Source organism: Strongylocentrotus purpuratus, unplaced genomic scaffold, assembly GCF_000002235.5.
Source record: "Strongylocentrotus purpuratus isolate Spur 01 unplaced genomic scaffold, Spur_5.0 spur5_scaffold_14, whole genome shotgun sequence".
Taxonomy (NCBI): domain Eukaryota; kingdom Metazoa; phylum Echinodermata; class Echinoidea; order Camarodonta; family Strongylocentrotidae; genus Strongylocentrotus; species Strongylocentrotus purpuratus.
Genome location: NW_022145599.1, coordinates 14,765,444 through 14,782,326, shown reverse-complemented (window position 1 = coordinate 14,782,326; position 16,883 = coordinate 14,765,444). Strand labels below are relative to the sequence as shown.

Sequence of the window (16,883 nt, the reverse complement as noted above, 5' to 3'; positions counted from 1 at the left end):
GTTTAAATATCTTTGCATTAAACAAAAAAATAATGAATTGCACTTATGTTTCTCGAGAAACAGAAAGGCATTAACTATGTGCTAAATGATTTTAATCAACTCCTTCTGGCTCTAAGCAAAGGAGGTATTAAAGAAAAGAAGTCGACGTACTTGATCCTATTCTCTGCTGCCCTCTCTAGCTCATCCCTTGATGATTGAGCATCATCTTCTAGCCTGGTTATCACCATCTCAATCTCCTTGTCTCGATCTCTCCTCACCTGCTCCTTCAGTTCTCTCTCTTTGGAGAGCAGCCATGTTTCCTACATCATGAAATATAAAAGAATTAGATAAAATAGGTAACACGCCCTGGGGAGTGTTTCACAAAGACTAAGATCGACTTTAAGTTAGACTTAACTATAGCAGGCTATTCATGCCACTGGTTGCTCTAAACATTGGTCTCTTAATAATTATCTTTAGATATCATTTTGTCCTTCAATAGTGAACTATCAAAAAAGGTCAATTCTGTAGATTTGTGACCACGATTTGTACGTCCTTTGAGAGACCAATACCAATAAATGGTGAGAGCAAACAGTGCCATATTTAAGTCCAACTTAAAGTCAATCTAAGTCTTTATGTAACACTCCCCAGGGGTACTAAGCACAGACTATATCATTATCAATACAATCATCATCATTAGAATTACCAGTATTAATGATTACCATCATAGCCAACATAGCCAAAATAGGAATCTCCTGAACTCAAATTTACTTTACATGTTTTTTACACAGCTGTTTTCTGAAAAAATAGGAATATAGGCGTCATAACACTAGTTTGAAGACAGAAAAATAGGAAGCATTCCTTGTTAATATTGTCATATATTATACAATTAAAAGACACTGGAAATATTAGCATACAATGGCCAGACAAAAGCAAACAAACCTGCTTCTTCATGTAGTTTTCTTCCCATGCCTGCTTCTCTATCCTTAGACGCTCTTCTAAGTCTTTCACCTCAGCCTAGAGTTCAAGAAGAGACAAAAGCAGAATTCCACATAAAGACAATGTAATCAGAGTCATCAATAATGAATATGTTTAAAGCCCCACTGCACTACTTATAGATACTTGCGCCCTCTTTATAACAAACAATGCCTAATCGGTGACCATTGGTCTCCCATGGTCCTCTTTTTCTTATGTTAATTGAGAGCTGATTTGAAACGATGGCCACCTGTCAGTGACTCTGCAGGGTGGTCTAATCCCTCCTGTAAACTAGTACAGATGGGATTTTTTTTTTTTTTTTTTTAAGGAAAGAGATATCCCACCAATAGAAGTTTTTACTTAAACTGTTTAAAAATTAGTTTGTAGACACTAGACAGAGAAAGATTTTGTTGTCGCTGTTGCTTTTGGTTCAGGTGAGAAAAATTGTACAAAAACCGTTGATCTGATTAAAGGGATCCGGTGACTTTCTCTCAGATTCTGAAACAAAATCGTGGATTTAGCTCATGCTGCAATTATATTTATAAATCTTTAGGTCAGTCAGAAACCTTGTGACTTTTACAAGCCAAACGCCTGTCTGAATATCAAGATATTTATGATTGGAAATCGAAACCAAATTTTGCGTTTGCCAAGCAGTTTTCATAACGCTACAGTCTTGGGGAAAACAAGTACGGTAAAACCGGTCACTGAAAGATTTCTACTTTTTTGAGGCACTTCTTGATTATTTTGAAGCGCAATTTTTTTTTTTAGGGATTTAATATAATACAGACACTGATAACACATAGGGCCGTGCATCTCAGATTTAACATTATTAAACGATGCCTTTATGTGAACATTTAAGCAATAAAATTTAATAAAACGATTTTGGTACCTTATCATATACAGGGCACAATCTTACAAATACTATTGGATCTTTCCTTTTGGAAATCTTCTTTCTCTATAGAGACACACTTAAAGACACATTAAAGTGGGCTCTCATGGGAAATTTGGCACCATTCGGGTGTTTACCCAATACAAGTGTTTTTATAAATCTAGAACTGAAGCAATTCTTTTAATTCAAGTTTAATTGTAATACATTAACAGGTTCTCAGAATATTGCAATTACGAGCTTTTTTTCATATACACGTGTGACCCTTTGATCTTTGACCTTATGACCCTAAAATCTAATCAGTTCATTGGCTCTGCAAGATACATATGTGGATATCCCGGGTTTGATAATAATCCATCCGTCAATTCTAATATAAATGCTTTCACAAGCTATTTTTGCATAAATAACAATCCCCATGACCTTTGACGTCATGACCCCAAATTCTAATCAGTTCATAAGCTCTGCAAGATACTTGCTGACCTAAGTTTGGCAGGAATCCATCCATCGGTTCTTGAGATAACGCAATCACAAGCTATACATTATAAGCCCTGTGACCTTTGACCTCATGACCCCAAAATCTTATCTGTTCATTAGCTCTGCAAGATACATACATAGCCTCAGTTTGGGAGGAATCCATAAATCGGTTCTTGAGACAACGCGATCACGAGAACGGGGCGTACAGACGGACGGACAACCTGAAAACATAATGCCTCCAGCTACTTTGTGACAGAGGCATAAAAATGAATAAAATTAATTATATCATACCCTGTGTCTCCTCTCCTGTTCATCCCTAGCCTTCTCATACTCCTCCTTCATGGCGCTGATGGCCTTGTGGCTGTTGCCCTCCATCGTCTGCTGGAGCCGATCCATCTCCTGCCTCTGCCTCCGGGCCTGCTCGTTGATGCGATCCTTCTCCTCCTGGACCTCAGAGTACATCCTCCTCCTCTGCTGTTGGTAGGCGGCCTCCTCCTGCTCCAGCTGCTTCTCGTACCTGCCGCAAAGAGACAAATCAAAGGTTGTTAGGAATCCGTCTTAGGGAGTTCATTTGGCAAGCTATTAAAGTGACTCTGTAACATTGTTGAAGGTTGATGAAAAACTGCATAATTTTTGTATGAAATGTTACTTATTATATTTCTTTTACTTTACTAACCCTCTAACATGCAAAAAATTCTCAAACCACAAACATATTTATGGTTTCTTTGAAGGCATCACTGTGCGGCAGTGACACCCTCTTACAGTAAATTCTCCCAACCATTTCTGAAATTTCCCAACTGTTTTTTCATGAAAATAAGACTTTTAAAAATCTTTCAACACTTAAATGTCTGGAATGGTATATAGAGCCAATTCATTGTTTTGTGAAGATTTATATTCACCCCAAAATGTAATTAAATTGTAATAATATAGTTGGGAGAATTAAAAAATCAATCAGATCAGTTGTTCCAAATTGTTATCATTAATAATATACTGCTTTCACTCAAAGTTTCAGATTATCTTAATGTGCACATCTAGCATTAAAGTCACTACCTTAGGACACCATTCCCTCTCATCTGAGCAATGTTACCAAGTGACAAAATCCCTTTAAAGATACCTGTATTTAGCAGGTTCCTCTCTCTCTCTCTCTTTCTTTTTCACTAGAATATCAAAATACATAGCTGCTTGAGATTTACCTTTGTTTAGCCATCTCTCTTTCCCTAGCACAAGCTGCCTCCTTCTCAATACCAGTTGGTCTCTGAGCTCCTCTATGTGGCGGACGTACTTCCTTCCTTCCTTCCCTCCCTCCCTCCCTCCCTCCCTCCCTCCCTCCCTCCCTCCCTCCCTCCCTCCCTCCCTCCCTCCCTCCCTCCCTCCCTCCCTCCCTCCCTCCCTCCCTCCCTCCCTCCCTCCCTCCCTCCCTCCCTCCCTCCCTCCCTCCCTCCCTCCCTCCCTCCCTCCCTCCCTCCCTCCCTCCCTCCCTCCCTCCCTCCCTCCCTGAATACCATATAGCTGCTTGAAATTTACCTTTGTTTAGCCATCTCCCTTTCCCTGGCACAGGCAGCCTCCTTCTCATCTGCCAGCTGGTCCCTGAGCTCTTCGATGTGACGGACATACTTCTGACCCGCCCTCTCCTCGGCCTGAAGCATCTCAGCTTCGTGAATCGTCTTCACTTTCTTGATCTCGGCCTTGTGGTTTGCAATGAGGCGTTGGATCTCGGGTTCTAGTCCCTTTACGGTGATTTCCTGTAGGAGGACGAGAGAGAATGCAGTGGTAAAATCAAACCTGTCTATAGCGATTGCCCAAGGGAAAGACAAAACGTGATCATTGTAGACAGGTTCCTTTTATACATGTTTCAATGAGAAACCATTTTCAAGGGAACCAAACAATGTGGTCTTTGTAGAGAGGTGGTCACTAAAGCAGGTTTGACTGTAGTTATTTCTATGGTGAGTGTGTACAACTGTGGCACCTTTCCCACCTAATTCTGATGCATTGGTTAGACATTTTCTGATTATCTACTCATTTGCAGTAAGGCTGTAGGCTGTGCCATTGAGGATTAATTGTTATCTCCGTTCGTATACTTTCCTCACTTTGGCATATATCACTCCCTTTTACAAAGAATATTCCTGATGAAATTCTGAGACTACCCTCATTAGAGTTGTTGTGGTCGAGTGGATACGTCGCCGGACTGTCGATCACAAGGTCCGCGGTTCGAGTACCGCCGCTGCACTAATGTCATTTGGCAAGACATTGATCTACATTTTCCGCACTCCACTCAGGTGAAGTAAATGGGTACCTGATAGGAATTTATTCCTTGAAATGCTAGAGCGCCGTATGGCAGCGGTGCTAAAGCCAGGGTAATAATCGGGAGCGCCAGGAGGGTCATATCTGACTGACGTGAGCGCTAAGCAAGGACCCATTATTATTATTATAATGCTAGACTGTACAGTGAGAAGTACAAGTTTAAGCGTGGTTACAAACTATAGGGTTTCTACAGAGTGATTTAGAAGTAAGCTAGCTAAAAAGTGGCAAAAAAAGAGATTTACAAGAAGAAATTTGTTTGTGCTTATAAGAGAATGAATGTTCTTTTCATCTACATGTCTTTCTCTAAATGGTCACTGTCTCTTAAAGCCTGTATGTACTAGTTTGGCCAGGATGGGTTAGACCTCCAGGTCACTGACAGGTGGTTATCTCATCAAATCAGCTCTCAATTAACATAAGAAAAAGGGGACCATGGGGGACCAACGGTCGGGCGCAAGTAGATACAAGTAGTGCAGACAGGCTTTAATACCTTTATCTTCTTTGTCTTCTCATCGATCCATTTCTCTCTTCTCAGTTTCTCCGCTGCTGCTTGTACATCCTTGATCTTGCTCAACTCTCGGGTGTGACTAATGATACGGAACAAAAGAGGGGAAATTCTTTAAAGATAAAGTTGAGTTCTGGTCATGCGATTGTATTGTGAAAGAACGGTGTGGAATCAATCAGAAAAGGTTGATCATCTAGCATATAAGTATTGGTGTGGGTACTGCAAGGTTTTGGAATCATCAAAATGATAAGAAATATGGCCCAGTCTTGGTAAAGTTACAAGCATTGTACACAGAAAGATGTATACCGGTATGGGACTACGCTAACATGTGGCATAAAATTGTTATGCTGTAACATGCCATATTTAGAATATGAAGGCATTCGAAGAGCCATGCTTTTCAGGGAACATGTTTTATCTGATGTTCTTCCACACTTGCATAATACAAATAATAACGCTCACAAAATATTTTTCACCTCTTCCCAGGACTCAGCCTTCTCTTTAAACTTGGTCAATCTTTTTTAATAAAGCGAGGTGATGGAGGTAATAAATATAATTTTTTGAGTCACATGGAATATACCCTAAATGCTTTGGTTGAAATTCACAAAACCCTCATTATAATAACAAATTTTCTATGGATTGTCAAGGGTTATCTTTGTAACATCGTGAAGCAAGAATTTTAAGCACCTATGGTAAAGATTAAAACAACTGAAAAATGAAACAGTTCTTTTTATAATCAATTGAAATACTAAATTGTCATTTGCAAAATCAATGTAAATCCCAAAAGTGTTCAGCTCTCCTGGTTGCATAAATTTATTAAAAAAACATCATTGTAATTGGTCAAACAGTTTTTGAGCGTCAAGTAATGCCTGGCTGGAATGCTCCCCAGGGAGTGGATATTGTGCACACAGTGTGTGCAGGCAAGCACTGAATCCAATGACCGGGGTAATAGTATATCTGTAAAGTGCTTAGAGACATTGCATTAAGCGCTATATAAAGCGGAATATTATTTTTTTTATTTTTTTTATTTTCACTCACCTGTCATCCATGTTCTTTATCCTTCCTTGGTATTTCTTATCTACTTGTTTCAGCTCTGTCACAACACCGTCGTATTTCTCACTCAACGCCTTCTTGTCATCAATGAGCTGTGGAATAACAGACAATTATAATTATAGCAAAAGATTTGTATTTTAGTAACCCGACTATTTCATCCATCAAAAAAGCAATACTTTGTCACATGCCTTTTAACAACATCAAAATTATTAAGTATTCATATTATTATAGCAAGTTTAGTCAAACAAACAAGTGAATACATAAAAATCATATAATGGAATTATTTCATTTCTTCAACTTCAAGGCTTCCTTCATTCTATTCATTTGTTGGATTTACTGAATTCAGTTTCGCAAAGACTAAGATTGACTTGAAGTTGGACTTAACTATGGCATGCCGTTCATGCCACTAGTTCCTCTTAACCATTTCTGGCATTGGTTTCTCGAGGGACGTTCAAAGATGGTAACAAATCTTCAGAATTTACCTTTTTTGATAGCTCATTGTTGAAGGAAAAAATATTGTCTAAAGATCATAATTGAGAGACCAATGGTGAGAGCATCGAGTGGCATAAATGGCCTACCATAGTTAAGTCTAACTTAAAGTTGATCTTAGTCTTGGTAAAACACCACCCTAGTCTTTCTCTCTCGACTTTACCTGATCAATAAATGATAGATGTCTCTTGATGGTTGATTCATATTCTTCCTTCTGGAGCTGGAGCCTCCTCTTGGTCTCCTTGTCCTGCTCCTTGGCATGTCGCACTGTCAGCTCACGCTGCTGATTCTATGGTGGCGATGAAGAGAAAAATAGAAACCTCTCAGAAATTTTGTTTATCCGACGTTGTATTCCCCTCTCTTTCATCGCTAATCTTTTTAAACCCCTTTATATAGTGTTATACTTCTTCTTTTATTTTTTTCATTGGACTCTCGGTCTGTGCCTGATTTATTATTGCACAGCTCGTGAGTCCTCTGATGAAATTGTAATGATGTATACTTATTGTTGTTATTGTTTGTATGTCATTTTTGCAAAATTCAGTGATGATAGTTATTTTATATTTTAACTTATGTAACTTATTTATGTATTCGTTACTGCTCTTTTATTATGTATACTTGATTTGAATTTTATATTGTACCCAAGACAGGTATCAGTCTTTGGACCGTTTGTTCTTGGCTTTTGATGTGATTTGATTTCAATAAATCTTATATATATAATATACCGGTAGTCTAAATGGTCGGGACTTGATGTTCAAATGACTTGCTGTAACATCTAGAAATGGTACTAAAACTGACAATACTGTATATACCACTGGGAAATTGAAACTTCTGAGTACTTCTCAAGTTACATTTAAATTATTTTGAAATAAGCTAAACAATATGTCCATACGCACTGTCAATTTGACTTCTGAATCAAGAAATATTATCTTTCATGAGAATACCTACTGTACATGTACAAGATCAGCAAGAAAAAGGCTGAAATGGTTGGCTATTTGAATTTGATATCCCTTTGGAAATATTTGGAGTGACTTTGTAATGATATACTATTTTGTCATAAGGGTTTCAGGGATGCCAGTCAGTTTTTACTCACTGGGCCTGAAAAGAAGCCAGAACACGTTTAAAGCCCCACATGTGCTGTACAGTATAAAGCCTGAAAAAGCCTTAAATAGGAAGTTGTCAGGGTCTGAAATCAGGCAAAAGCTTTGAAGACTGGCATCTCTGGGGTATGCAATAAAATTATGAAGGAAAACAAGGGACAGACACAGAGATGCCAAGCTCTTGACACACAAGAACAGACTGAGTATCCTAAAATTTCAGATTTTGGAGAGAAAAATCAGATTTCCACGAAAACTTGACACTACCAGGCCCGGGCCAGTAAAATTTCAGAAAAATGTGATACTGGTAAGTTCGGTCAAGTAAAATGTTTGCTCTTTCATTAAAATTTAAAGAGAAAATTGTAAAGCAAAGTTTTTGTTGGGGTTGCAGGGTTTACTTGTACATATTTCTATGCGATTCCACGGTTTTTATGGGTTTAAAAAAAAAATTAAAATTAATTTTTTTTTTGGGGGGGTTGAAAAATTGTATTTTAAGAGGTGATATTGTATTATCGTATTCCACTCTTTCTATCATACGAAAAACAATTAAATCATACTGGTTGCATCTCTGCAAACATAGAGTAGAGTCTGGACTCACTAGACCCTTTTGTAGCATCTTGACACTCCTCTCCTTCTCCTCCAACTGCAGCCTCTGAGACAGGACCGTACTGGTGACCTCCGAGGCCGCTGCTGAAGCCTCTTCCAGCCTCTGGATCTCCTCGGCAGAGGGGACCAGAGGAACGGCAGGGATGGTCCTGGAGGTGGTGGGTGCCTGGTCCACGTCCAGAGCCTGGGAGAACTCGCTGACCGTCTCGTGCTCTGCTTGGTCTACCTCGTCCAAAAAGGACATGATGTGCCTGCAGCGTGAAAAGGGTCAAGAACTGTTTAACATAATGACAAAAGAGTGTTGATAAGTGAACAAAATGTGAAAATATGCTCTGTAATGATAGCATCACTATTTTCCTCTCCTTCTTCTTTTCTTTCCTCTTTTTTTTCCCAGTTTTAAATTCCAGTTGATACCAGTTGAAACCAGGAAGATTTCCAACTGGTATCTACTGGTTTGAACTGGTCTCAACTGGTCTCAACTGGTAAATCAGGAATTTTTTTTTAAATCGGGTAATTATCAAGCCTGAAACATTGTCCTCACCTGAGCTTGTCATCTGTGAGCAAGGCATGGCTGCCAACAGGGGGTGCAGCCTTGGTCTTGGGTTGCTTGACCGGTTTGCTGACCTCCCCTCCCAGACTCCTCCTTGTGACCTCCTGGAGGTTCTCCTCTGAGAGGTACTGACCCCCTGCACCACCGGTCCTACTGGCCGATAGATACCGGCTACTTGGTGGTTGCGGTTCATCTTCCTCCTGCTCCTCCTCTTCTTCCTTATCATCATCGAATATATCCACTGGTAAAGACAAATAAAGTAAAACAAGATAGAACTTCGACAGCGAGTGTTGGATGGCCGCCATACTGCACAGCGCTTGCTACAATAAATCTTATTTACGCCAAACAAAGCAACAATCCGTAATTACGGGAAATCAATACTAGTTGGCAGCTTTGTATTACTGATACTAAAAATAAAAGTTGGCTCAGTCGGTAGAGCGTCCGCCTCACAACCGGGAGGTCATGGGTTCAAACCCCAGCCGCGTCATACCAAAAGACGTTACAAGACGGGAGTTGCTGCTTCCTTGTTTAGCGTTCAACAATAAGGGATAGAGCAACGTCGATGTGGCGCTGCTCTGTGGCTGCCAGGCTCACGATCAATTGGGCAAAAATAATTTCCATTTTCGCTTTAAGTTAATAAAATTTGGAGTGGACTTTAAAAGATTATTATTATTATTATTAAGTCATCTTACACCATGCAGGTCCTTTCTGCTTCTTCTCTGTGGGGCTGGGTACCCTGACAGGTTCTTCTAGTAGCTTGAGTGTGTCTAGGAGGTCTGTTAGGGTAGTCTTGGTGGGTGCCTGACTGGGTGTGTCATCGGGTCTCTCACTGTCTGTATCGCCATTGTAACCATTGTCCGTAGCACCGGTCCGATGAGTTGAAGGTTCACTCTGTGGTTGAATGCAGGAAAAGTCAGAATGAAATATTTAATTTAAATATTTCTTATGTCTAGATAATCTGATGAAATTAACGAAGGATACATAGTTCAATTTCCATAAAAGGATTTATTTTTAGCGAATCTACACTGCAGAGTTGAAATCTGTCACTAACAACTGCATTTATAGTATATTGGTATGCAAGAGTGTCTTTGACATCATTTACAATTGGGAAGAAAAAAATTGTTCATGCTTACTTCAAATATCTCATCCACCTTTCTGCCTGTACTGCTAGCTGTGCCCGGCCTCTGTTGTCTTCTTGATTCAGGTTCAACTGGATGAGGTGTAGTCCCATCTGGAAGCTTTTTTGTAGGGCTTGGACCCGAGCCTGTTGACTGTTTCTTGACGGCCCCTTTCTTCGCGGCTGGTTTCTTGCCTACTTTCCCGCTTGCTTTGAGATATCGCAGCTCCTCCTCTGCCTTCTCTTTGATCTCTCGTTTCTTATCCTCTCTTGATCTCTGCAGATCCTGTGACGGAGGAGAATTTTAAAGGAAAAAAGAAATAGCATGATGGAAATAAATTGGTAGGTAGACAAAGGAAGTACAAAAGAGGTCAAGAACATTCATAACTTTTGTTTACAAAGTCTCTATTAAAAACAATCAGGGTGATAGTGAGCACTTTTTTTTTTAACCTTTCCCCCAAAATAGGGGTAAAATCTGGAAGAAGAAGAAAAAAATTGGTTTTAAAAAATGGTTTTTAAAAAATCAGGGGAAAAATATATTTAAATCTGGACAAAAAAATAATAATCGGGAAACCGATGTAAATCAGGTAATTATCAGGCCTGAACAATAACCAATTATATATCATAAGCATTCAAAAAAGATATATATACATCAAACATGAAACTCATCTTTTTTTCAATCAGCAGTATATAAATTTTGTGTGAAATGCAATTAGACTAACTATCTGATACTAAAGTGGACACATCTGCCACATCCCTTTACATACCTGAATAGCTGATTGCCTGGCCTGCCGTAATTTCTCCTCCCTAGTTCTCTTTCGATCCCTCTCCTGCTGCTCCCTCGTCCTCACCGAGTCCTGTTCCCTGTGGACCAGATCCGATCGTTCCTTCCGCTTCTGGCTCAAGATTTTTTTGATCTCGTCCTCCCCCTCTTTCCGCCTCTCCTGCGCACATCCTTTGTACCATCGCTGTATCTTGGTGGCAGCCTCGTTGACCGACTCGATGTATTCCTCGGCCACAGGGTGGTCCGAGGACGTACTAGTTCTCAAGAGTCGCGCATTCGCATCGTGCATTGTTCTGTTCGATGGTAGTCCCTGGTGAGCATTTTTACCCGAAGACCACTGCCTTGAGGGCTCCTCACCAAGCTGAAACTCATTCTTGTTGGTCTTGTTCGGGCTGGGGGGTCTCAGATTCTTGTCCGGTCCCCTTGGGCTCAGAGCAGGACCCCCGTTCCTGAGGGGCAGACTGTCATAATCCTTCTCCGGTTGCTGGTAAGAGTTCCTTGCTATGTGGTTTGAATCAATGTCCTTCTCGAGGTGTTGAGTGTAAGACTCAAAGGGTGAGGCAGCAGCATCACCTGCAGGGGACCTGGAGCTGTTCAGCCTGTAGGAATCCAAGGTGCTGCTGGTCCTGGCACTCATGGGGATCTGAAAAGCTCTGCTCGACATCTGAAATTGAATTTTATAAAATTTCTTTTGAAACCGTTGTCAGTTTATGGAGGATGGAATGCAATACATCATCCATCGTTTGGATATGAAGCAATGCTATATATAAGAAATTTCTTCCCAGACTCGCAACTCTGTTGATAATGCCATGATGACTTGCCTTAAAAGGGTTGGGAATTTCCTGGAAAATACTGAGAAGTTGTGTAAAGGAAAAACCTTCTAACCTCATAGATGAAGTCAGTTGGACACACAAAAAATAAACTGAGGTCCCTCTAAGGCAGGGGACACAAAATATCTTTTTAAAACTGTCCATGGAAAAATAATAAATAATTACATTACAACATGGCTCATCAGTCGGGTTACATGTATACATCTTTCTGAATTATCAAAGAGATTCGCATTATGACTTATTGAAGAAAGAGAAGAGACCTCTTGCGCATTCTGCATAGATGCAATAGGTACTCACCGGCTCTTGTCTTTTCTTCTGTGTAGATGGCTTTTTGGTGGTTCCACCTGCTTTGCTTCTGATAACCGGTTGGTGATCATTGTTGAACAGATTCATGAAATCTGTAGAACTGAAAGAGTTGAAATATACCGCTTTAGAGGTTGTCCGACAAACACACTTCAGCAACAAATGTATGCTTCATAGTCAAGTTCTTACACTAACTAAGAGAGAGAGAAAAGAAAAAAACTTGCAACCCTAATTTGACCAATCAATAATCATCTTTGATGAAACACAGCCCACCAAAATTGTTTTAAGAGGAAATGTTGGATCACTGTCTTTCTGATATGAGAGCAGTGAGCGAAGCTCTCAAATTGCAGATGCGATTGCAAATGCTCTGACAACTGTTACAAGCCTTTCAAGTGGTATTTTCCATGATTTTCACGACAACAAAATTAATTCGGAAATGGCAAGAACATTTTAACTTAAAACTTAAAAGCCTACAATTTATTATATGATATATAGTCATTTTGTACATTTATTTAAAGTATGTTGCAACTACAAAATGATAACTCATTCATTCTTACTTTGGATTCTCCATAGCCTGTAGCACTGAATCTGAATCATCCGTTGTGTTACTGCGATGTGTAGATTCTGCTGCTACAGATTAAAAAAACAAAATATTATTCAACTGTGGCTAGGAAGATACTAAATCGGGCGGAGTTCATTTGAAGCTGGATAGAAAATAATAAAACCAATCTTAACTTATATATTTTGCGAGTATGAGAGTTTAAAGGTATGTAGCTAATAAAAAATGGCACAATTATCACTCATAGAATTTGTTTGTCATACTGGTACTGGCATTGTAATTACCGGTAGACATAATGTCATCAGTCGACCTTAAAATAAAAAAAACACAACACAAACACACTCTGTCACTAAGATTAAACTACAAATTCTTTCACTGAGAATGGTGATTTACTTTGGTGCATTAAAAATATCAGGGTAGCACTGACCACTCGCTTTTAATAGGAATTTTGACTTACATCTCTTTTGTCTCGAGTCTGAGCTTCCGATTCCTGAACTGCTAGAACTTCTCGTTAATCCGCTACCAGTCCCCTATACCCACAGCAGATTCAGAAATACATGTACAAAATATTTTTTAAAGAATCCAGCTAACCCACTGTTGCTCGTAAAGTTTCATTTGTTTTCCTTACATATTTTCATGATATGATTGTGACAATGTGGTTTATTCTTGATAGATAAAATGTATATCTTCTGAGAACTTAATTGATCAATCTCTATGACTCTTTAGATTGATCAATAAAGTTCTGAGAGGATTTAAACTGTATCTATCATAATATAAATCATGCAGTCACAATCACTTCCTGATAAGAGTTAAACAAAAATATATATTCCAACTTTATGGGCAACAGTATACAGTAACTTCATGTATGTTTTAACTTCCAATTTCCAAGAGTATACACATTCAACTTTCTTTTTTTTGATCAAATAATTTTGTTAAGGAAGAAAGTGTTAATCATTGAAAATATCATTCTCACATTAGCATTTTAGAACGAGTTCATATTCATGTGAAGGGATATTACCTACATACTCAGGGAATAATTTTCCTGGTATCGCATCGCAATTTGCTATGCATTTTTGCATGACTGCTATACAAAATATCTTTTGCGTAGCAGTTTTCTTCCATAGAAATGTACAGAATTTCATTTGAAATATTGATCCATCGCCTGAAATTGCTAATCAAAAAATTTGAGGAAAATTATTCCCTGATACTTGAGAGCACTTTCTAAAAGTTAAAGAAAAATGTCATACGATAGCATAATACACATACATGATCTTTCTTTAAAAAATGCCCACAACATAGATTGACTTCAATGATCAGTTTGAGCCTACATCAAATTCAAATTCCTTTACAAACAAGAGGTATTGTCCTAGAAGGCAGACAATGTTTGAACAACATACCCTTGCATTTGCCACCTTTCCACCAAAGTTAGCTCCCATTTCACCTCTACCAGGAGACTTCCCACGAGTCGTGCTGGCTGTGGACCTGGCACTGGACCTGCCAGAGCTAGGTCTATTTCCACCCGAAGAACCTGGCCTACCAGAGTTGGGTCTGGCACCGCCAGGCCCGCTTGACATGGCTCCGCTGGATCCGGACCGTTTCATGGATGAGATCTGGGAGCCACTCAGGCTTAGGCTCAAGTGTTGGGACATCCTGGTTTAATGATGCATCTGCAGAAAAGAAAAATATCACAAAATACAGATGAAATCAACTGGGAGTAATATATGAAGAGATTAAATCCAAAAGGAACTAAATCCATTTGTGTAAATTCGGAGAAAAAAGAAATTGTTTACCCGATTTTGTACAGGCGTCTTTCGAAAAGTGATATTAGAAGGTGCATTTTTCCATAGTTGCTCCCAAAATTTAGGTAAACAATTTTGTTCTGATATCAATAACTCAACTCAAGCTCTTCATATATATTGTCTGGTATGGTTGCATTAAAACACTCTTTGGACCACCAAAAGGAGTTATTATTTTATGACAAAGTGTGGGAACAGGAAAACTTTAACTAGGAAATACTACCTTGTTGTTCCGGTGCTTCTTTTGTCCTTTTCTTGTTGTCTAAATTAGAGGAGTCTTTTATACTTTTTGTTTCGCCAAGTGATTGATTGACGCCTTTATTTTCTTGTGATAGGATTTTCCTGATTTTCTTTAAATGGAGGACGCAGTAATTTATGCGCAAGATACATGTAAGCGTGTACTTTAGGAATTCGGAAAACCACTTTGCATGTTTTAATGTATTGTATTCGCTATACAACATCGTCATTTATCACTACAAGCAAGTCCGCAAGCAAGATGGGTTGAGCTGCGTCTGCAACCCGTTTTCTACCGTCTGTGAAGAGCTGCGTCTGCAACCCGTTTTCTACCGTCTGTGAATGCAGATTATGAACTGAAACTCGCAATGTCCTGCCACGAAGTGAGTTTATGAGAATGAGAACTTTGGACAATATAAACTCTAATTATGAGCTATTTAACGGTTGGTACAAAATCCTAATTTGTTACGTTGTCGTTGTGCATGCACTTTCACTTTGCTGTGGGTGCGATTGCGTTGGTGTTTAATATGCGGTTATCTATGTGAAGCTTAATCTGTGTATCAGCATATATATGAGGATGTATGTTATAGGAATTGCTGTTTATATTGGGTATTGCTTTTTACATCATTTGAAGTTAATTTATGCAATTTGTAAATTGCATTCCAGTTGCACTGGGCGTGGTCGATGACCTAACTAGAAATGGATACATTCTTTTGGATATTGATATGAACAGGTTTAATTCATAAGGCAATATTTACTGGTTAAATGACTTTATTTAGGTAAAGTGAAAAGTGAAATAGGTCAAAGTAATAATATTGTTGTTGGTTTAAATTCTCTGGGTTGGAGACAGACAAATTGGCAAGGGTCCTTATTTGTATACTTATTGAAAGTGGTTGCACTCTTGTGCATTGTACTGCACATTAGTACATCTTGAAAGCTATAGATATATTTGATATAGTAATGTAGTTGTTGATTTATTACATATGGAACCAAAGCAGGGTCACAAAGTTAATGTCTGAACAATATAGATTTCTTTCAAAGTGATTTAACCTAGTTCTTTGCTGGCCTTTATGCCTTATGACAGGTATTTGAACTAGCACTAAAGTAAACTTATTTGGTGCATGACTCTTACGATTACAGATATTCTATTTCATGGTCAATTGAAACAACTGATTTATTAGTTGTATGTTTATGTTCATGGAAATGGTTTGAACAATGAAGTAAATGTTCTTTTTTCTCCTGTTGATTTGCCTATTACAGATTGAATAAATAAATACTACCTATCCGTTTCAACGGGATATTGCAAGTCACTGAGTCATGAGTCGTCACTGATCCACTTTTAATAGGCACAACGCCAAACTGACTCCAACCAAACAATTCTTGACTGTTCTGCCTTTGGGGTCATGCATTATTTTGGTTCGGTCCGTTGTCGGTCTAACTTAGGTCCCGTACTTTGTTGTGTCTGAGGTATCACTGTAGACAGTAGGGGCGCTGGTCCGAGAATGAGGATCGTCCACATAAACGAGAATATCCTTGTATACGCGGATAAAATGTGTCCTTTAAAATAAGGATCTCTTTTGTCCTCGCCGGGTTTCAGGTTCCCGATCCGCGCTGGCAATGCGAAAAACAAATTCCGTGTAATAAATACCCCCAGTTTAGATCTACTTTCTATTTTTATGGATTGTCCATCTTCCTGAGAATTTATCGCTTCACGGATATGGCACATTTCTTGTAAGTTGTGGTTGTACTTGGGCGTCGTTGCCGATGGGCAATTTGGTTGACGTCTGAACTCTGATGATTATCAATATAATTTCTTGTTTGCTGAATTTATTGCTTATTTTAAGCAGGCCAGGTAACAGATGACCTAACAAATTAATTATCTGTCATTAGCCAAATTACATAAGAGTGGTGAGTGCAATGGGGCAGCCATATTGATAAAAAGGTCTATATTTTTTGTGTTTGGATATCGGGCTACGAGCTACGGGCAGCTGCTATTTTTTGCGCCGACACGCCAGGCCAAAGTCAACAGCCTGTTGCCGTCGCTGTCCATCATTTTCCCGTAGATGAGCTGTGAATATGTCAGTGGTGAATTTCCGTAGCCCACGGACAGAGTAACGGTAAATCTACCATACATATTATCACACTTCCCAGTTAATACAAGGACACATATCCATCTTAAACTGTAGAGACATACATGGAAAACACATACCGCAAAAATAAGAAGCTAAATATAACTTACACGATATGTGTTCTTGGTATTCTCCTTTCGTTTACAGAGTGGAATAAAATAAATTGACAAATATGTAGACACCATCTATGGCACGCTAGTTGTGCATCAAATTAATTCTTGAAAAGTT

The 16,883-nt window shown here is 39.0% G+C and overlaps 1 protein-coding gene across 3 annotated transcripts in view; it reads right to left on the bottom strand.

Annotated features, from left to right (window-relative positions):
- Positions 1 to 16,858, bottom strand: part of LOC100888883 (centrosomal protein of 131 kDa) — a 22,019-nt gene extending 5,161 nt beyond the window's left edge. The window contains exons 1-17 of one of the 3 annotated variants that reach the window (XM_030984279.1): positions 16,766 to 16,858; positions 13,894 to 14,163; positions 12,954 to 13,026; positions 12,495 to 12,567; positions 11,932 to 12,040; positions 10,788 to 11,468; positions 10,037 to 10,306; positions 9,596 to 9,794; positions 8,895 to 9,144; positions 8,346 to 8,604; positions 6,817 to 6,942; positions 6,150 to 6,256; positions 5,100 to 5,196; positions 3,836 to 4,053; positions 2,603 to 2,828; positions 919 to 993; positions 151 to 299 (exon numbers count right to left, since the gene is read on the bottom strand). In XM_030984279.1, the coding sequence (XP_030840139.1) occupies positions 151 to 299; positions 919 to 993; positions 2,603 to 2,828; positions 3,836 to 4,053; positions 5,100 to 5,196; positions 6,150 to 6,256; positions 6,817 to 6,942; positions 8,346 to 8,604; positions 8,895 to 9,144; positions 9,596 to 9,794; positions 10,037 to 10,306; positions 10,788 to 11,468; positions 11,932 to 12,040; positions 12,495 to 12,567; positions 12,954 to 13,026; positions 13,894 to 14,145 (3,164 nt within the window). In that variant the 5' untranslated portion in view covers positions 14,146 to 14,163; positions 16,766 to 16,858. Of the gene's footprint in view, positions 1 to 150; positions 300 to 918; positions 994 to 2,602; positions 2,829 to 3,835; positions 4,054 to 5,099; positions 5,197 to 6,149; positions 6,257 to 6,816; positions 6,943 to 8,345; positions 8,605 to 8,894; positions 9,145 to 9,595; positions 9,795 to 10,036; positions 10,307 to 10,787; positions 11,469 to 11,931; positions 12,041 to 12,494; positions 12,568 to 12,953; positions 13,027 to 13,893; positions 14,164 to 15,806; positions 15,915 to 16,765 lie in introns of those variants that run through there. The other 2 variants (XM_030984281.1, XM_030984280.1) reach the window with 2 other exon arrangements.
- Between the last annotated feature and the right edge of the window lie 25 nt (positions 16,859 to 16,883).